The sequence below is a fragment of the Gracilinanus agilis genome, chromosome 3, assembly GCF_016433145.1.
Source record: "Gracilinanus agilis isolate LMUSP501 chromosome 3, AgileGrace, whole genome shotgun sequence".
Classification (NCBI taxonomy): domain Eukaryota; kingdom Metazoa; phylum Chordata; class Mammalia; order Didelphimorphia; family Didelphidae; genus Gracilinanus; species Gracilinanus agilis.
The window spans coordinates 70,862,074-70,883,664 of record NC_058132.1 but is presented as its reverse complement, the minus strand read 5'-3'; the positions used below and the strand labels follow the sequence as shown (position 1 = coordinate 70,883,664).

General features: G+C 39.2%; 1 protein-coding gene across 1 annotated transcript in view; it reads right to left on the bottom strand.

Annotated features, from left to right (window-relative positions):
- Nucleotides 1-1,730: 1,730 nt before the first annotated feature.
- ZSCAN20 (zinc finger and SCAN domain containing 20) overlaps nt 1,731-21,591 on the bottom strand; it is a 28,704-nt gene continuing 8,843 nt past the window's right edge. Inside the window, exons 3-5 of the mRNA XM_044668751.1 lie at nt 10,222-10,920; nt 7,752-8,143; nt 1,731-3,441 (exon numbers count right to left, since the gene is read on the bottom strand). Of these exons, the coding sequence (XP_044524686.1) occupies nt 2,155-3,441; nt 7,752-8,143; nt 10,222-10,920 (2,378 nt within the window). The 3' untranslated portion in view covers nt 1,731-2,154. The remainder of the gene's footprint in view (nt 3,442-7,751; nt 8,144-10,221; nt 10,921-21,591) is intronic.

Here is a 21,591-nt window from a genome sequence, read left to right as displayed (position 1 = left end):
AAAATGTTAAGGCACAGGCGAAGGGGAAGGAATGAAGTTGGGGGAACTGCTGGAAGCCTTTCTGGCTAGCAAATGGTAGGTTCTCCCATCCCAAACCCGCTCTACTCATCTTTCTTTCTATGCTGTGGGCAGTGCCTCCCTCAAATTCCACATCAGCCATCTGATGGAGCTCTGAAAAAGCTCAACATGTGGGGAAATGACGTAGGTGTGTAAGTTTTGTTCTTTTAACCAGAACTAGCTGATTCTTTTATAAAGAGTAAGGGACCTCTGACTTTCTCAAAATTTAGATGGGTTTTTTTCCCCTTTGTTTCCAAATTAATATATGTAGCCAGGGGATGTGGAATATCACCTTAATCTTTAAAAAATTTAGGCTTTTCCCCTTTTCTAAATTAGCAATGCAAGCAGACTCTGAAACATGTTACCAACTCCTAAGGATGTATAGGACTGCAACCACATTCAATGTGAAGATAATCACTTTCTTTGTTTACAAGATGGTAAAACTTTCTAGAACAGAAACTGAATTGAAGAAATAAAATAGTTTAAAGACTTTTCAATTATTCTTCAAAAACTGGCAATGAAAAAAAAAATGAAGCTCTAGACTTGTAGGAGTTGAGTTTCTAGTACCAAATCTCTTAGGACTCCTAGACTATACTGTATAAAGACCTAATCGGATGAGGTTTCCATAAACATCCCAACCCACCAAAGCTCTCCAGCATTTACTGAAGGCTAAAACAAAATGAATCACGGGCACCAGAAATATGCAATAACATTTCAATGACCATGTTCCAGGGACAGTATTTGTGCAAAGGTCCCCAAACGTCCCAATCTTCCCTAAGGCCCCAGAATTAAAAATTAACTCAGAATGGATTGGGGACCAAGAAAAAAAAATGACATATTCACAATCCCTTCAATATGCACTGAGAATTTCAAACTAGTTGTCTGACAAATGACCTGCTTCCTCTGACCTATTTGTTCCATCAGCAGTAATTTTAGAAGGCAATTGAGTCACCCTAAACTTTGGATGATGGTACTCGAGATTTTCAATAGCATAAATAAGATTCTTCATTTCCAACATGGCTCAGACTACAAAAATTCCACCAGATCTCAATCAGTACTAAAAAAACGGTTCTCTCAGCAAGGCTGGAGAACAGGAATTGAGAAATCCATCTGCACACAATAGAGCAATGTGATCCTCCACCAACTACCCATTTGTGTCTTAATAATTTTAAGACAGAATCACAAGAACTAAATTCTACTTTATTAAGATAATTAAGTAGGAATTATTTTTATTCCTGGGCAGAATTCTAAACAGGTAGGCAGAGAGAATATGAGGTATTATCACCATCAGTATTTCCCCCATACTCTGAGGAAATACCTGAATTTATGGAACACCATCGCCACCAGTAGCTTAAAAAAGACAAACACAAAAATCTCCCAAGCTTCCCACTAATGCCTCAGCCAGGGCTTGCTAGAGTGGCACTAAGCACAGAAAAGAGCCCCAAACTCCTCTACTTACTGTGTGTAGTTTCCCACCAGACTCAAAGCTATGTTTTTATCAAATTAACAAGCTTTTCTCCTATATGTATTCTATTTTTGTGTTTACAATATCTGAGCTACATTAAAGACTTTTCTCATTTTTCCCATTTATAAATAGAAGAAAAAAATCTATTTGCCTTATAAGGTTGTAATGTGAGCTTGAAATGTTTTCTATTAAATGCATTCCTTCCCCTGCTGTAAATCAAAAATCTATGAGGTGGTAATTTTTTTTATTGCTTCAGTTCTATACATGAATCCTGAAATGAGAGAGAAAGATTCCATGCTAATTAATGGCTTGTCTATATTAGAACTATAATTCACATCTGCACTTATGAAGTTACTTGTTTAGCTACAATATTTTTCATTAGCCAGGGTGAGGCTGGCCAAAGTACTATGTGTTTGTGAGAGTTTTTTTGCCAACACAAAAGAAAATTGTTTTTGTGAAATGTTTTAATATTCAACTCTTCAGGATTTTAAAATTCGTGTCCAAGCTGCTTGGCTTTACACCAGTATTGCTTTCCTAGGATGAACTGAGCCTAAAACTTAAAAAAAATACTTTTCTAGCAAATATATCATATGATGCTAGAAAATTTAAATCAACATTTGTTTTTTTCTGTCCTACATAGCTTTATGTCCAGTGTGTGTTCTCCGGTGGGCACTGAAGTGTGAACTGTTGTTGAAGTCTTTTCCACACTCAGTACATTTGTAGGGTTTCTCTCCGGTATGGATTCTCTGGTGTATAATAAGGCTTGAGCTCTGGTTGAAACATTTCCCACATTCACCACACCTATATGGTTTCTCTCCTGTGTGAATTCTGTGGTGAGTAATAAGGTTTGAACGGTCACGAAAGTTTTTTCCACACTCTAGACATTTATAGGGCTTCTCTCCTGTGTGAACTCTTTGATGAGTGATGAGCTTTGAACGTTCACTGAAGCATTTCCCACAATCAACACATTTATATGGTTTTTCACCTGTGTGGACTCTTTGATGGTTAGTAAGTGTTGAGCTTTTACTGAAGCTTTTTCCACATTCTGCACATTCATAAGGTTTCTCCCCTGTATGGATTCTTTGGTGACTAGTAAGGGCTGAGCTCTTACTGAAGCTTCTTCCACATTCATGACATTCAAAGGGTTTTTCTCCAGAGTCAGCTCTTTGGGATCCAGGACAAGTTAAGCTCATACTGAAATTGTTTTCTCCTTCAAGCTGCTCAGAAATCTTCTCCCCAGCATGATTTTTCAAGTGTGCCTTCAAAGATGGATTGTTAGCAAAGCTTTCCCCATGCTCATATCTGTCAGTATTTCCTCCCATATGGATTCTCTGATGTTTAATAAGATTTGAACTCTGGTTGAAGCTTTTCCAACACTCGCTACATTTATAGGGTTTTTCTCCTGTGTGGATTCTCTGATGGGTGACTAGGTTTGAATGATCACTAAAGCTTTTTCCACATTCAAGACATTTGTAAGGTTTCTCTCCAGTATGGATTCTCTGATGAGTATTGAGGTTAGAACGGTCACTGAAGCTTTTCCCACATTCAAGGCATTTGTAGGGTTTTTCACCTGTGTGGATCCGCTGATGTGCAATAAAATGAGAACTCCGGCTGAAACTTTTCACACATGTATTGCATTTATAGGGTTTTTCTGCTAGGTACAGTCCCTGATGATCTATTAATTTTTCTAAATCCTCTTCAGAACCACATTTCTCCCACTGTTCCTCTGAAGGACTTTCACATTGTCTTCCTGATTCATATTCATCCTCACAGTCTTTTTCCCAAACAGTCTGGCCACCATCTTCTTCAAAATGTTTTGACAATGCCTTGTGTGGCTCCTCAGAAACTTCTTGTTTTGAATTCTGTTCTTCATTCTCAGACTTCATGTCCAAACCTGAAAAGGAAGAAGAGGAATGTAACTGTGATAGTAAATAAAGAAATGGGAGTACATGAGAAAAAGGAACAAAATTTGATTACACTAGAGATGGTGGCTTCATTGCAACCTCCCTCCTTTATTTGAATAGGAGGATCCTGTGAGTCCCCACTTATTGTGGGGCTCTAAGTGTAGAACACTGTATACATAATGCCAGGCTTAATTTATATATTTAGTTTTGCTGAACTACTTTTCTCCTTATTTTTATTCTCTGTTATCTTTATAACAGAGGTGATGACTCTAAGGGAATGGGAACAGGTGAAGATATATAGGGAAATGTAATTGATATAAAAACAAAAGATAACAATAAAAATTTTTTTAAAAGATAAACATACAAAACTCAATTTCCAAAAAACAATTTTTTAAAGCATTTCATGGCATGGATTATGTCTTCTGTAGTATTTGTAAAATTTTTGGTAAATTGTTCTGCTGAGTAGGATTCTGCTAAATCTGTTCCTTGTCTGAACTTGGAAAATCATACTAGGGCAGGTAACGAGGAAGTGATTTTGCTTAGGAGACTAAAAGGGACTAATGTGAGACCTAATTATAGAACTTTTCTCAGACAAATCTCAGCCTCTCTGCCATGATTAACATACATACATACATACATATATATATATATGTACATATATATATATATCAGAAGGAAAATGTGTATATATATATCAAAAAGAAAATGGCTAGAGATACTTTTTTTTTAACCCTTACCTTCCATCTTAGAATCAATACTGGGTATTGGCTCTAAGGCAGAAGAGTGGTCAGGGCTAGGCAATGGGGGTTATGTGACTTGCCCAGGGTCACACAGCTAGGAAGTGTCTGAGGCCATTTTTGAACTCAAGACCTTCCATCTCTGGGCCTGGCTCTAAAACCACTGAGCCACTCAGCTGCCCCCAGAGATACTCTTTAAGGAAGCATGACGAATAGAGAGGGGGACTTGGGGCCCTCTGGTGAAGTCTCAAGCCCAATTCCTATTCCAGGATCTGATCAATTCCTTTTGAAACAAATCTCTTAAATGCCTGCCTGGCCACCAATGATCATATTTGCTAGCGTAGGTTAATAAAAGCTTTGACTCTCAGATTCCAAGGGTGTTCTTATTCTCTGACTGGCTGGCGGCTGACTTAAAAACAAACAAACGAACAAACAAACAAACAAACCAAAAAACAGCTAACTCCACAAACGGATGTTGATTCACTTATATGGACGCAAGAGGACACCTTCCATTCCCACTAAGAAAACATGTTTTCTGTGCCTGCTCTACTGTTTCCTGGGAATGGAAAGACAAATAACCATCCCCGTATTCAAGGAGCTTTATGTTTTTAAGCCTAGGTCTCCTGTGTTTTCACTATGGTAAGGAACCCCCAATGAGGAAATTCCCTCTACCAATGCAGGCTGGCATTTGGTCTGCAAGGTAACAATATCAGAGAGCTGCCCAGGGTTCTAACTGCCTAGAATACCATAGCCCACAGATGCCACAGAAAAGACTTTAATCTGAGCACTCCCAAGTCAGTGGCCTGGCTCTCTTTCCATGACATCTTGAAAATTTTAAATTTATTAAGGGGTTCAAATATGTACAAAAACAAGTATGAAACAACAAAAATGGGATCTAGAAAAAAGGGAAGCCTGAGTAATCAGAAAAATGTGAGGAGAAAATGGATTACTTTCCACTAGGAGGGGAAGGCAAGATGTCATGGAGGAAGAGAGCACCTCTGCTAAGATTTTAGTAGGAAGAAGTATAAAAGGAGGGTGTTTGGAGCACAGGAAATGGCCTGCAAATTTTTGAGGAAAAAGATAAGATGAAATTCAGGAATAATTAGCAATCTAGTCTGGCTTAAATGTAGAATGTGTAAAGAGAATTTGTTTACAACAATGCTAGAAAGGTAGGCTGGAGCCAGACTACCTAAGGTTTCTAATGCCAGAACCTCATTTTATCCCATCACAATGAGAAGTCACAGAAGCTTTTTTGAGCAAGTGAATGCCTTCCTCAGGCTCAGACATAGAAGATAATTTCAATAGCCAATTGAAAAATAACTTGGAAAAGAAAGAAACTAGAGGTGGGTAGATCCACAAGAAGATCACCACACAATAGACTGGGGGGGAAGTAATAATATGGTGGCAATCATAACATAAATAATCTTAAGTGGGAGCACAGAACTCCACAGTAACCCCACTTAAGATTATTTATGTTACACAATGCAGGTCCTGAGAGATGGATTGGAGAGATACTGTGAAGGAAGGACTTGGCAAATGACTGGATGTGGGAGGTGAGGAGGACTAATGATACAAAGAGGTCTCTACTGTTTCTTGCTAGATGACAGAAGATGGTGGGGCCACGAAGAATAATTGGCAATCTGGAAGAAAGTGCACATTTAGGTAGGAAGAGATATGATTCATTTCAGACATTTAAGTTTGAGTTGCTGTCATGACCGCCAGGTAGAAAAGCTTATCAGGCTGGAAATGTAGTGATGGGATTGAGGAAAAACATCACAACTAGACATACAGAATAGATAGTCAATGGCAGAGATGAATTACTTCCCCAGTAAAATCATGCGAGTAAATAAGGTACCCAAAAGAAGTTGTGTCAAGAAAGAAGGCACAAGTAAAATGAACCAGAAGAGACAAAGATAATGTAGCCCTAGAGAGAGAAGTCTTAGGAGAAAACAACATTATGAAAAGTGAGGAAGGAAAGACTATCAAGGAGTCAATAAAGTCAAATGCTATAAAACAATGTCAGAGGAGTAAGACCAAGAAAAGAATACTGGATCTCGCCATTAACAGGTATCTGGTGACCTTGAAATGAGCAGTTTCATTAGAGATGGAAGCCAGGCTATGGAAGGCTATATGAAGTAAAGAAGTATATGCAGAAGAATACAGACAATTGGCAGCAAGGTGGTTCACTGGATAGAGAGCCAGACCTGGAGATGGGTAGTCCTGAGTTCAAATCCAGTCTCAAATACTTCCTAGCTATGTGATTGAGCAAGTCATTTAACTCTTATTGCCTAGTCTTTACCGCTCCTTCTGCCTTAAACCAATACATAGTATTGATTATAAGCAGAAGATAAGGGCTGGAAAAAAAAGAGTAGAGCCAATTTTATGTGTGTCAGTAAAAATAGATCACTTTAGGGAGTAGCAAGATGAAGGGAAAGATTTTTTTAGGGTAGGAGAGACCTGAGCTCATTTTTAGGGACAGAAGAAAGAGCCAGGATGTAGGAAGGCAATAATGAACAGAAAGAAAAAAAGATGAGAATGGATCTAATCGAGTATGAATAGGATTTAGCATTAGCTAAAGGAAAGGAAAGAGTAAAAGATGAGTAAATATAGAAGTTCCAACATGTAAAGAAGGGCAAATGAGAAAGCATATGGCAGATGGCCTCACATCTTCTCAGAAAAATTGAAGATATAAATATCAATGGCTAAGAGAGAGGGGTAGAATAGAGTTGGGGGCTTAAAAATGGTTTTGAACTTCTAGTCTAGGAAGTGTGGTAGAAAGTTCATCAGAAATGAATGAAAGAGGAAACTGCCATACAGTGAACCAGTTGAGGTGGGATGGCAGGAATTTGTAATCATTTCTTGCACAGCTTTGTGCCTTCTTCTGAGAATACTCAACAGTTTGGGAGAAGGAAAAAGGCAAATAGGTGAGGCCATATTAAGAACTACAAGGGCAAGACAAGGGAAGGACAATGGAACATAGAACTGAAAAGTAAAGGGGACTACACTGTTGAGATGGCTAGTTCTAAGTCATTTTAAGTTATTTCAATGGTCAGAACTATACGAGAAGGAGGGACATTAAGTCAGAACAGAAAAAGAAGTCTAAGAAAACAGGAATGGGCTAAAGGCTAACAATTACAGGATCATGGATTTAGAACAAGAAGGGACCAAAAAGGCTATCAAGTCCAACCTCCTCATTTTACAGATAAGAAAACTGAAGGCTAAAGTGATATGGTCTAGGTCCCATGACTAAGAAGTTTCTGAGACAGGCTCTGACCACAGGTCTTCCTACGGCTGAGTCTGGAATGCTATCTACGGCATGCTGCCTCATTATGGTCACAATGAAGGGCTTCTTCTGAGGCAGAAATTATGCCTACTTAACTTTTGGGAAGATGGAGGCAATGACAAGAGCTCAAGGTCACAGTGATTAGTCCACAGAGCTGAAATGAGTCTCCTACCTTTAGACTCACCATCCAATGCTATTTCTATTAAGCCATGCCATATGGCTGTCCAATTAACAGGGAGAAGCTTACCAATGCAGCTTTTAAATGGAGCTACAGTGTTATGGGTCTTAAAATGCTGAGTTGGCACATCACTGCCTCTGTCTTCTTTGGCTGCTTCCTCTTCTTCTTGTCTCCAGGCCTCTTGGTTGTGTTCTTCAGCATCTCTCATCCCTGGCCTTTCTGGGAAGCGGGCACTTCTGAGAAGTGCTCGTGCACGCATGAGAGTATCCAGCTCTTCATAGAAAGGGCAAACCCCTGGAGGTTGGCTGCTCTTAGCTTTCCGGTAACTTCGTAGGAGGTTTTTGAACCTGTAGCGACATTGTTCTAGTGTTCGGAGGAAACCCCGTTGGCGCAACCGCTCAGCAATGGCACGATACACTTGGCTGTTCTGGTGACAGGTCTGAAGTTTTTTGGAGAATGGAGACTCACCAAGAATGGCAAGGAAAATCTTGGTTTCTTCATAGCCCCAGTGCACACCTGCTACCAGAAGAGAAGGTTTTAGAGTTCTCAAACCTAGAAAGGGTCATCCTGGTAGGTGCCTGGTGGCCTGGAGGAACTCTCCTGGGCCTAGGAGTAAAGGCCTGTTAAGCACATGAGGAATTGTGAAGAAAATGAGATGACAAGGAAAAGGAAAAAAGAATCAGCACTTTAGAGCTGGATGGGACCTATGAGACTAGCTAATAAACATAATCCCCTCTACAGGAGGCCTTCCACTAGAGGTGAGATGATTATTTGTCAAGAAGGTTGTAGAGGGGGATTCATGCTTCAGACAAGATGCTTCAGGCTAGCTCCCCTTCAAGGTACCTTGCAGTGCTAAGATACCATGATTTTAGTCCAAGCCTCTCATTTTAAAGATAAAGATAACAAAATCCAGAAACACTGAATAATTTTCCAAGGTCCAACAGCTAGTAGCACAGCCAAGACCAGAGTCTATGTCCAGTGATTCTCCCATTACTAAAGGAGTATCACTGACAATCAGGGTCAAACTAGTCCCATATCAGACCTGCTTCCCCCAAACAAAAGAGCCCATCTATGCCCTAAGGCCAAAATTTAAGCCCCCAAAGGAACATGCAAAAGATGCAGCTAGTTACAAAATTCTGGTCTTAGATCTTTTTGACACTCTCTTTCATTTACTTACTTATCTGTGTATATGTTGTATTTTCCCTAGCAGAATGTAACCTCTAAATAGAGACTGCTCCACTCTTTGTATTTATATCCCCAGCACCTAACACACCACCTAGCAAATGCATGTATGTATACACACCAGACACAATGCCATATATATGTTCAATATGTATGTGTACATACATGTACATGTGTGTATTGTATGTATACGCGTGTGTTTAATAAATGTTCGCTGAATTTAGTAGAATATGATACCACTGCACCAGCTTGCCATATTCGGAGAATTTAAGCTTAAGGATCACAAAGGACCCATAAATTATTCTATTCATGCCACACCAGGGTCATCAAGTTGGGGACTGCTAGTCTACACTATATATGTTATGACTATTTTAATGCAGTTTTTTTTCCATTCTAAATTTCTGGAGGAAATAAATATTCCTAATTAACTTGCTTTGTGCAAACCCTATTTTGGATGATGTATGAGATTCATATTTTTTGTAAAGTTTGGAATAGAAGATCTCCAAGGTCTCCTTCCAACTTTGCAATTCTATGATCCTGGTCAAAATTTAACAGATTTTTTTTATAACCCTTACTTTCTATCTTAGAATTAATACATAGTATCAGTTCTAAGGCAGAGGAGTGGTAAGGGCTAGGCAAAAGGGGTTAAGTGACTTGCTAGGGTCATACAGCCAGGAAGTGTTTGAGGCCAGATTTGAATTCTGGATCTCTCAACTCCAAGTCTGACTCTCTGTCTACCGAGTTACCTAGTTGCCCCTGAAAACTGAATAGATTTTATGGAAAAAGGAGAAAGAGTGTAACTGGGGATTAGTAACTTCATTTCAGAGAGGCTAGGATAAAGAAAAATACTCATGTGTTCTAGGTTATGTAAGTAGTTACCAACAGCACATCCTGAAAATACTGACTATTTTTCATTCCCTTTTCAGATCAGTCAAGAGACTGAGATTCCAATTCAATTATGATACTGACTAGAGTTAAGTGATGTTGGAGCAGTGGCAACTTCTCAAAACCTCAGAGGTTCCTTCAACTGTAAAATGAAGTATCAGACCTAAATCCAATTCAAAAAACATGTATCAAGCATTCATGTGTGTAAAGAGCTGTATTAGGTGCTGGGAAATAAACAACATGTAGACAAAATATGGTCTTCACCCTCATAAAGTTTACAATCTGATAGAGAATTTTTAGGGCCCCTTCCAGCTCTAAAGGGCTTCAGTTGTAACATTTCTGATTTCTCATAGACAGGACACAATTCACTAGATCATAATTCCTTCTGCTTTCCCATCCCGGCCCCTTTGGATGCATATATGAATTTCCTGAGGGAAGAGGGAATAGATTGGGATTACTAGAGGGAGACAAGACAGGGGAATGAGCAGCTGAGGGGAGGAATAGGTGCAAGGATCCTAATAGAGTCTTACCAATGCGACTTTGGAAAAAGGTTGGGCCACCAGACATCTTGGGTCCCTGTATTGGTTCTTCAATGACCACCTTATCCCCATTACAATCTTCAGCTGTCATGGCCTCTGTAGCTGCCTCGTGTTCCCAGTTCCCTTCTTCCTGCTCTTCTGTCTCAGCATCACTATCCCCCAACCTGGGGAGACCAGCACCCTCCTCTGAGATGTCTGCAGCTCTGACAGCAGCCCGAGCCTTCACCAGAGTGTCCAACTCCTCATAGAAAGGGCAAGTCCCAGGGGGATGACTGCTCTTGGCTTTCCTATAATTTCGTAAAAGGTTTTTGATCCTATATCGGCATTGTTCCAGGGTTCGCAGGAAACCCCGCTCTCGCAATCGCTCAGAAATGGCCCGGTACACAGGGCGGTTTTGATGACAGGTCCGGAGTTTTTCAGAAAATGGAGACTCGCCAAGTATTGCAAGGAAAGTCTTTGTTTCCTCATAGCTCCAGTGTACCCCTGTGACCCTCATGTCTTCCACATCCCACTGTTCCTGTTCTGCCCAGGATTTTACTTCCTTCCTGGAGGATGTCTGCCCTAGTCTCACTTGTTCTTCATAACTATGATCTCCAGGGTTCTCTCTTTTTCCAGAGTCCAGAAGGTTTGGTATACATGGCTCTCTTCCTTGCTCTGGCCAGGAGATCCTGCTAGGTTTCAAAACTGGAAATCCGGTTCACAGGGAGGCAAAAAGGAGAAATGATAGTTTGTGTAGGTTCCTAAACTTTCCCAAAGTTCAGTCCCTTTCCCTAACAGAGGCAGATAGAACATGACCCCATAAGAATAATGACGGTGATGGTGATGATAATAGGTAGCATGCATAAAGTGTTTAAGGTTTACATCAGTTCTCATTTGATCCTCACCAAAACACTGTTGGGCAGGTTCTAAAGTACAGTATCATTTGTGACAAAGAGGAAACTAAGGCTAAGAAGTTAAATGACCTTCCAAAGGTGACAGAGCCAGTAGATATCAGAGGCAATATTCAAACCCAGGACCCTCCTCTCTGCCAACCACATTGTGCTGAGGAAAGTGAGTGCACATTTGGCCTTAGGAGACAAGGGAAAGGAATTGTCCATTAGAACAATTGTAGCAAAATCTCAGTGTGATGCAGAAGACAGAACACTGTGCTGGAAGATAAGAGCTCTGGGTCTGAAGTCAGAAGATATGAGTTTGAAACCTGCCTGTGGCACTAACTGGTGTGGCCTTGCCAAGACACCTCTCTGGGTTTCTGCTTCCTATTTGGGACCAATAACCTCAAAGATTCCTTCCAACTCTATATCTAGGATCCTCTGAGTCCAGACCTGGTTCTACCACTAATTAGCTATGTGACATTGACAAGTCATTGAGCCTCTCTGGGTCTCAATTTTCTCTTCTATAAAATAATATAATCTCTGAGGTCCCTTGTAATTTGAAAATCCTATGATTCTTATCGTTATGGCTTTAAACTTAACCAGAAACTGCCTAGCTGAAACTCTCAGAATTTATTTTTCTGAGCATTTCACTTTTTTTTAATATATTTTATTTCTTTCCCTGATAACATGTAATGAACATTTTTAACATACATTTTCCAAAATTATGAGATCCAAATTCTCTTCCTCCCCTCCCCACTCCCTGAGATGGTAAGCAAATTGATCTAGGTTATAGATGTGTTAGCAATTCACTTCTCAAAAGAAAGATGGCAAAAGACAAGAAAACAAACTTTCATTGGAAATATAGTGAAAATGAAGTATCTTCCACCTCTCAGCTTCCCTGGCTCCCTCCAAGTTCTTGCTCAAATCCTACTTCCTATAAGAAGTCTTTCCCAACCTCTCCTAATTTTAATGCCTTCCCTCTGCTGGTTATTTCAAATTTATCCTGTGTATAGCTTGTTTATGCATAGCTGTTCTCATGTTGTCTCCCCTAAAAGATTATAAGCACCTTGAAGGCGGAGCCTGTCTTTTGCCTTTCTTTTGTATCTCCACAGTGCTTAGTACAATGCCTAGCAGAGAGCATTTAATAAATGTTTATTGACTGACTGGATGATTGGAGTGTCTTGGAGTCAGCTACCATCTAGCCCTATGGTTATCTCTCATCTAGAAAGTAATCTACATTTGAACTGATAACTCTGAAGCCCTACAAGAGATTCTATCAAAAAAGAAAGATTCTATTCTGGTCACATTCTCAATATTCCTGGGAAGAAAAGTAGACTCAGATTTCTAAAATATTTTCTGCAAGAGTTGAAAAAGGGTTATAGAGGGGCAGCTAGGTTGCTCAGTGGATTGAGAGTCAGGCCCAGAGATGGGAAGTCCTGGGTTCAAATTTGGCCTCAGACACTTCCGAGCTGTGTGACCCTGGGCAAGTCACTTAACTCCCATTGCCTAGCCTTTACCACTCTTCTGCCTTGGAACCAATACATAGTTTTGATTTCAAGATACAAGGTAAGGGTTTGTAGTTTAAAAAAAAGGGGGGTGGTTTATAGAGATAAATAATCCTTTAATAACGAGAAAATTCCATTCATCTGAGACTTCTACTTCTTGAGTACCTGATTAAACAAAGTTTGATGACATTCTATTTCGGGATACACAAGGAACAAATATTCTGAGGGCCCATAATAATAGGCTATGCTAATATTAACTCTATGGACAGCTAAAGTAGTACAGTGGATAGAGCTCTACACCTAGAGTGGGAAAAATCTGGGTTCAGACACTTCCTAGATCTGTGACCCCTGGGCAAGTCATTTAACCTTGATTGCCTCATTCTAGCCTCTATTCCATCTTAGCATACTAAGACAAAAGGTAAGGGTATTTTTTTTTTTAATTTTAACTCTAAGAAGTTAAAGTCCAGAAGGCAAGTCCAGGAGCACAAATAATGCTACATTTGGGATTACAATATTTAGAACAAGAATTTTAGAGATATTGACTAGACTAAAAGAGACCACTCTGAACAGAATAGAAGCTTCTTGAGGGCAGTAATTGCTTCATTTTTGCAATTATATCCCCAGCATCTTATGTATACCTGGCATATAGCAGACTCTTAATAAAGACTCATTGATTGCTTCTGATTAAAACAGAAACAGTAAAAAAAGATATGCCATCATAAAGTCTTTGGCACCAGTATAAACAAGGAAGGAAGGAGATGGAAGGAAGTCAATGGTAGAAAGAAAATTCTTATAGATACAAAATACTCTCATAGCAGCACTTCTGCAGCAGAAAAGAAACAGGAAACGAGAGAAGTACTCAAAGATTGGTTAAACAAGGAACAAGTGGGAGAAATATGGGAAGACTTCTATTAACTGACACAAAATGAGGAAAGTAAAAATTGAAGGAAAATATGCATAACTATTACAATATAAACAAAGGCAACATAAGTGGGATCAAATATAATGACCATTATCAGTGCCAGATAACTGACATGGGAATGCACTGCCTTTCTCTTGGTAAAGAGGCAGTAGCCTCTGAGTATGGGATGTTGCACACATTCTTGGAATCATGGCTACCAGATAAGATTTTTTTCTTAACTTTTTTTTTTCTCTTATTAGGGAACAGATCATGAAAAAGAGAACTTACTTAAAAACAAAAATGCACTAATAAAAAACCCTTTTAAAAAAGAAGTAGAACAAGTTAAGCAAAGAAAAGTTCTGCTTAATAAAGGGGAATGGTTTTGTGAGTTTGGGGGATGGGAGTTTGGGGGGGGGGTGGGGGGGGTCAGGGAATATAGTTCCATCAGCTTCCAGAAGAAAATCTTTAATCATATGTAAATCATTAGAGTAAAAGTGATCCTTTGTGCTTCTTTCCAAGATAAATTCTTCCCTAGCAAAAGCTCTGGCAAGTTCAACCTCCACGATAAAGTGTCTGACTACAGATGACAAACTAAGTACAGGTCAAAGATCAGCTTGTTATATATCTACCGTAGAGGGTCTCAAACTTTCTTGATTTGAAGTGCTCTTAATATATCGGGAATTTTTTCAATGCAGCCTTAGGTAAAAAGAAATACCTGACAGCTCCATCTAAGAAATACCTAACAGCTTCATCTATTAATAAGTAATTAAGTTGAAAATTTTAAATATATCGTTGAACCCCCCATATGGTCACTGCAAGATTTGGGAACCTCGGGATGTTTGGGGCAATTTGGCCATGGTGCCCATAAAACAGACAAAAGTCTAAGATAGGCCTCAGTGCTGTTTATCCTATGCCTCTTTTGCAGGGATAGTGGCAGAAAAGTTCTAAAAATCTCAGTTCTCAGACCACTCAACAAGTTGTGGTGCCCTTAATCTATAATCTCTAATAGTTAAAAACCTGACACACCACTGGAGGTGTGTCCACCAGATCCACCCTGATGTTCTCTACCATAAACAGAAGCATGAGAATAACAAAGGTGTATCCATTTGGGAAGATGGCAGACAGGTGTACATAGAGGGAAAGATAGAGCTCAGGTTCTCCTTGAAGAAATGGGCAAAAATTGGTGCATCTGGCTTCATTACATACCTAGAAGTGAAAAGAAAACCTTTCCCAAAAGTTCCTTGCCCACAAGCAGCAGGAACCTCCCATCTTGGACCTTATGGGACACTTTTCCCCTATCTCTCTAATATGCATATGCTTTGTTTTATAATCTAGTTATCTGTGAAAGTGTTATATTCCCCTGGGCCAGAGCACTGGGCCAGGAGTCAGGAAGGCCTGAATTCAATTCCAACTTCAATCACTTAACCAGGTGGGACCCTGGGCACATCATATACTCTCTAATTGCTTCAGTTTCCTCAACTGTAAGATGGAAATAATAATAGCACCTACCTCTTACTGGGTTTGTTATGAATCTCAAATGAGATAATAGTTGTTTTTTTTTTTAAAAAAAGGGCACTTAGCACATAATAGGCACTCTAGAAATGCTTATCTTCTTTGTTAAACTCTGTGAAGGCAAGGATTTGGTCACAAAGTTAGTGTTTAATAAAAATGCGAATTGAATAGTCCTCCTCTTATACCCTTATAGTCAATAATTCTGTGCTAGTGAAAAAAGAGACCAGAGACATGGATAACCCAAAAACCAACCATCTTTAGAGTCCCACAACTGACAAAGATGTTAAGAACATGAGCCCCCTGGGTTTCACTGTTTTTTGATTTTTAAAAAGGATACAACTTCAGTTGAATAAAATGCCTTTCAAAAAAGCATTTTGTTCTGTGCTGCATCTAAGAATTCTGTTAGCTTAAAATATACATGGGAAATATCTAATCTCAATAGAGATCCAAAGCCTTACCAGAAAAGCCATAATCATTTGAAAAATCAGTCCAACCACTCACATTGGAAAAACAACATGAACACAACATACATGCTGCCTAGACTATTACACCTGGCTGAGACACCACAAGAAAAACCTCACAGAAATGTGATGTTGAAATCTTAAAATCAGTTTTATCTTTTAAAAACATCCAATTTTTCAAATGAAAATGAGTCAGTCATTTTCAGATTTTTTTTTTGTTTGTGTTTTAACTAACAACTTTTTGTGAAGAGGCCACATGGCATAGGGAATAGTGAGCCAGGCCCAGAGGCAAGAAGGTCTGGTTCAAGTTTCCTCTCTGCAAGATCCTAGTTGTGTGACCCTGAGCACATTCCTCTGGGCATCTCTCCAAGACTAGAAGTTGTACAAAAGGATCTGATATGCATGAGGAAAGACCAAATTAAATGATAAGACTCTTAATTAGCACAGCACCAGGCACACATAGGTGCTTAATCAGTGCTTCTTCTCTTCCCATGTTCCTTAGTAAAGAGAGTTTCTCACCAAGGGTTCTTTACAATGATGAAGCCATAAGTTAGAACAACACTTTTTGAGCCTCCTCTTCCCTTAAAAAAATGTCATTCCTGAGCCCAGTTTCACGGGCCAATGCCCAGGCAAACCAAGAGAACCTAGTCTGGCTGGGGCAGGTACCTTATCTAGGCAGGCAGGAAACATAAAATAAGTAGCAATCCCAGGTGACACTCAGTAGCCCAGGAGATTATTTCATACTTAGACAAGGGTGAAGCCAACATTGAGAGCAAGCTCCCAACAAGGACCAGACTTTCATAATAGCATCAACAAAAAGAGCCTTAAATTTGGTCTAGTCAAGAAACCTGTGACAGTTAAATATCATTAAGCCTAGTGATTTCTTCTGTGTGAGAATTTTACAAATCCTTGATTCAATTCCTCCACCAATCAACATGGCCAGTAGTTAACAAAGTAACTGAACTTGGGCAACTCTGTAGGAACTCTGCCATTAAGACATATACATGAATCACAGCAGAGCTCTCCAGAGAACTCCTGGCACCTCCCTGGTGTTCCTAATTACAATCTGGCTCCAAGTCAACTCATTCTTCTTACAGAAAAGCATGGAGAAAAGCCCTTGGAAACCCTAACACCTGATACAAAAACTTTTGTGAAAGTTACATTGTGAATTAGGCAGAAAGCTCAAATTGCCTGCCAGTAGTAGCACAAACCACATATTGGATGATGATGATGATGAAGATGATAATATTTATGTAGCTCTTTATGGTTTTCAAAATACTTTATATATATATATATATATTAGCTCATTTGATCCTCCTAACAATCCTGATGTAGGTTCTGTTATTATCAACATTTTACAAGTAAAAAAACCAAGGCAGATAAAGATTAAATGACTTGCCCCAGGTCATGAAAGTACTTGTATGAAGCTGGATTTGAACTCAGTTCTCCTTGACTCCAGTCCCAGCATTCTATCTATTGCACCACCAAACCTCTAAGGAAAAGAGCTGGGAAGGTCAAGAAGGAGGAGAAGGAGGACAAAGAATCCAGTCAGTTTCCTAATATTAATAAACTGATGAAAAATAGTCATAAGGCACTGGGAAGTAAAATTTAGATTAGGATGCAGAGGGTTTAGAACTAACTAGAAAGGACCTTAAAGATCTCCTAGCAGCCTATCCCTTTCAGAAGCCTCTTTACTTAAACACTGTCAAAATATGACTCAAAGTCAAATGGAACTATTGGAGTTCAATTACAGATCAAAGCATATCATCTTCCACTTTATTTCCTTCATGAGTTTTTTATTGTATGGGTGATATGTGTCTTCTGTCACAGCATGAGCAATATAGAAATATGCACTGCATGAAAGCACTGGTTTAACCCTTATCAGAATAGTTGTTCAGGGTGGTGGGGAGAATCTGAATTGTAAAATGTCAGAAAATAATTGTTAAAAATTATTTCTACATGTAATTAAAAAAAAGCAAAACAAATAAATAAATAAAATGAATTAATTGATCAAGGACAAATGGAAATAACGTTATGATCATTCTTGCCTCTAGTTCAGGGCTCTCAACCATTTTTGTGTCCTGAACTCCTTTAGAAATCTGGTGAAGCCTGTAGACTAATCCTTTTCAGAAAGTTTTTAAATGCTTTAAATACGTGGGATTTCAGAGGAAACAATTATACTAGAAATCAGTATTTATCAAACTGCAGGGGGAGGGTGGGGGCAGAGGGGCTGCTGGAGGGGAGTTAAGTGGCATTGTGCAGAAAGATGGGCCTGGAGTCAAAAAGACTTATCTTCATGAGTTCAAATCCGGCCTTAATACACTTATTAGTTGTGTGACCCTGGTGAAGTGTGATTCCACCTAACCCTGTTGGGTTTAATTTCCTCATCTATAAAATAAGCTAGAGAAGTAAATGGCAAACCACTCCAGTATTTTTGCCAAGAAAACCTCAAATGGAGTCATGAAGAGTTGAACTCAACTGAAGGAATTCAACTACAACAATAAGCAGTTATCAAAAAAAAATTTTAAGTTCACAGTCAGTCAATCAGCATTTAAAAAGCACCTTCTGGGAGCAGCTGGGTAGCTCAGTGGATTGAGAGCCAGGCCTAGAGATGGGAGGTCCTAGGTTCAAATCTGACCTCAGACACTTCCCAGCTGTGTGACCCTGGGCAAGTCACTCGACCCCCACTGCCTAGCCCTTACCACTCTTCTGCCTTGGAGCCAATACACAGTATTGATTCTAAGACGGAAAGTAAGGGTTTAAAAAAAAAAAAAAAAGCACCTTCCGTGTATCCTATCTGCCTGGCACTGTGCTAAAGCTGCTATAAGAACTACTGGTCTGGTTCCTTCAAATAGTTCTAATAATGAAGAGCATTAATGGAGATATAAATAAAATAAACCAAGTTTCTTGCCCTCAAGGAATTGAGATGAACTTGACCCAGTTACAACTAAAGACCACCAAACAAACAAATTAAGTGCATTATAGTCAGTGATAACATCAAAGTTTGGAACAGAGGGGTCTGGGTCCCTAATAAAATAGATAAGAAAGAGAAGTAGCCTCAGTGGAAAAGAGAATAAGCTGATCTGAGGCACTGGCAGGATGCAGTTCTGAAGCTCAGAAAGAGACATAATTGGGGGCCATCAGGGAAGATATAAGAATGGAATCTGGGGAAGGTTTTGAGAAAGTACAGAAAGAGAAAGGAAGAGGAATTCTTGGTCAGGGGAGAGTTGCGGTAGATGGCCTCTTGTGACAGACTTCTGGAGGATAGTCACTTTCACAAGTGGCTAGGAAGAAGCAAAAGAACTAGTGAAAGAGTCAAAGTAGGCAGTTATAGAACACAATCCTAACCTCATTTCAATAGGTTGGCAATTCTAAACAAAATCCCTCAAGTGAGCAAGCATGTTCCTGGAATCTTAAAGACTTAGAAAGCATACTTATTTAATCTGAGGATGACATGAAATTTATTAAAGGAATGGCTCAGAAGCTCTTGGAAAGGGAAGAGGTGATTCTGAGGGCTCATCAAAAACAAGTCATGCCAGACTAATAAACTTATTTCTTTTTTTCAGAAGGATTACATGACTGGTCATATTTCTGGATTGCCCTTTCTATACCACTGATCTCTTTAAAATCCAAACCAGATCTAGCTTTGCTAATTGCTAATTATTAACCTGGTAGCCCAAGGAAATGTCCAGTTTTCCACAAAGAAAGTTACAACGTCTATAAAGATTTCCTTGTAGGAAAGGAGATGAGTGGAGAACCAATAGCCTCTAAACTTTTTTTGGTAGCATACTCCTAACTGTAAAAAATGTTTTGAGCACATACAACCCATGTAGATATTTACTTACAAGGTATGTACACTATTATCCAGTAAATAATTTCATACTTTGGAAAATACAGAGGCAGCTGGGTAGCTCAGTAGATTAAGAGTCAGGCCTAGAGATAGGAGGTCCTAGGTTCAAATCCGGTCTCAGACACTTCCCAGCTGTGTGACCCTGGACAAGTCACTTGACCCCCATTGCCCACCCTTACCACTCTTCCACCTATGAGCCAATGCACAGAAGTTAAGGGCTTAAAAAAATTTTTTTAAATAAAGAAAGAAAAAAGAAAATACAGAAAAATAGACATTTAAAAGGAAGAGATAAAAGTTAAATATCTTGTTCTGGAGTTAATAGGAACCAATGGAGATTAGTAAGTAGGGGAATAACATGGTCAGACTTGAAAATCATTTTGGCAACTGTATAGGGATTAGATTACAGAAAGGCAAGACTTGAATCAGAAAGACCAATCAGAAGGTTGTTGCAACAATCCAGGTAAGAAGAGATAACAGTCTTTAACTAGGATGGAGGTGTTTTAGTGGAGAGGAGATATATATGAGTTATTATGGAAAAAGAAATGGCAAGATTTAGCAATTAACTGAACATGGGAAAGTGAGAGTAACGAATCAATGATAGTTTTGAAGTTGTCTGAGTGACTGAAAGACTGGCAGTGCCCTCAGCAGTAATAGAGAAGTTTAAAAGAAGTGTGAGTCTTCAAAAATGTAAAGGGAGGAAGAAATAAATATTTATTAAGACCTCACAAAGAACAAATTTAAAATCTCCAATTAAACACCAAATTGGAAATCCTGAAAATCAAAGAAGAGATTAGTAAAATTGAAAGTAAGAAAATCACTGAACTAATAAATAAGACAAGGAGTAGGTTTTATGAAAAAATCAAGAAACTAGATAAACTGATGGTTAATTTGATTATTTAAAAAAGAAAACAAAATTACCAGTCTCAAAAATGAAAAAGGTAAAATCATATCCCATGAAGAAGAAATTAAAGCAATTATTGAGAGTTTTAAAAATATATAAATTGCCCTGATTAACAGATGAGGAAATAGAATACTTAATCCCATCTTAGAAAAAGAAATTGAACAAATTATCAATGAATTCCCTAAGAAACAAGCTTACTATATGTCAGGCACTGTGCTAAGCACTTTAATGATATATAATAAGGATAGCTTCAATCCAGATCATAATCCAACCATGCCTCTTCATCTCATGAAACTTACTCCATCCCACCCAAAATGAAATATTAAGAGAGGAAGTCTTATAATTGGTCAGTTCCCTGAAATACAGAGCTTCCTTGACAAGGGGCACTAGCCACAACTATGAAGTGATTTAAGGGAGAGGGGGTTGGTATGCTAGGAGAATCAGGGAGCTTTCCCAATGGCCCTTATACAGCTTCCACTGTGAGTGCCCAGAGAGTGGGCCCAATTCAGAAGGTGGAAGATTGGGATCTTATACAGTGGGGGGAAGAGGAGAGTTGGGAAATGCTAAAAGATAAAAGTGGGTGTAGTCATGTTGGAGATAAGCATCATAATTGGTTATTTCAAGCAGAATGCAACATGTGCCATATCTTCCCAACACATACCCCATAGGGTCAGACCATTTTCCCCTCGGGGTAAAGCCACAATCTCCACTTTACAGACCACAATTAGGTGAATTCAGAGGTGGGTGAAAGACCAGAATTCTATTGAGAAATTACAAAAGGACACAGACAAGAAAGGCACTGGATAAAAAGGTATGGAGAGAATGAAATCTATATCACTGAAGGGCACTTCCAAATAGATTCCAAATTTATGAAAGCACTGAAGTAACTAAATATTAAGCCTTATACTTATATTCAAAAAAACAACTGCACATGCACAGGATGCAGGAGATATGGCCAGAAAACAGTTTATATGAAAAAAATCTGGGGGTTTTCAGGCCTACAAGCTTGTTATGAAGTAATCCCAGTCTGCCCTGGCAGCCAAAAAAGCTACAACTATCTTGGGCTGCATTAGGAAGAATTCAGGAGGTAGCAGTCCCAATGTACTCTGCTCCATTTCAGAAATGACACTAACAAACTAGACTGTGTTTAGGATAGCCAGGTTCGTGAGTGGATGCCATGACTCTGGAGAGCAAAGAGAAGCAGCATTATTCAGTGGAAGCAACATCTATTTAGCCTAAAGAATGCAGGAAGGCAAGAGGGAGAGAGAAAGAGAGGGAAGGCAGATAGGAAAGAAAGCAGGAAGGCAAGAAGGCAGGCAAGAAGGCAGAAAGACAGAAAGGCAGAAAGGCAAGAAAGCA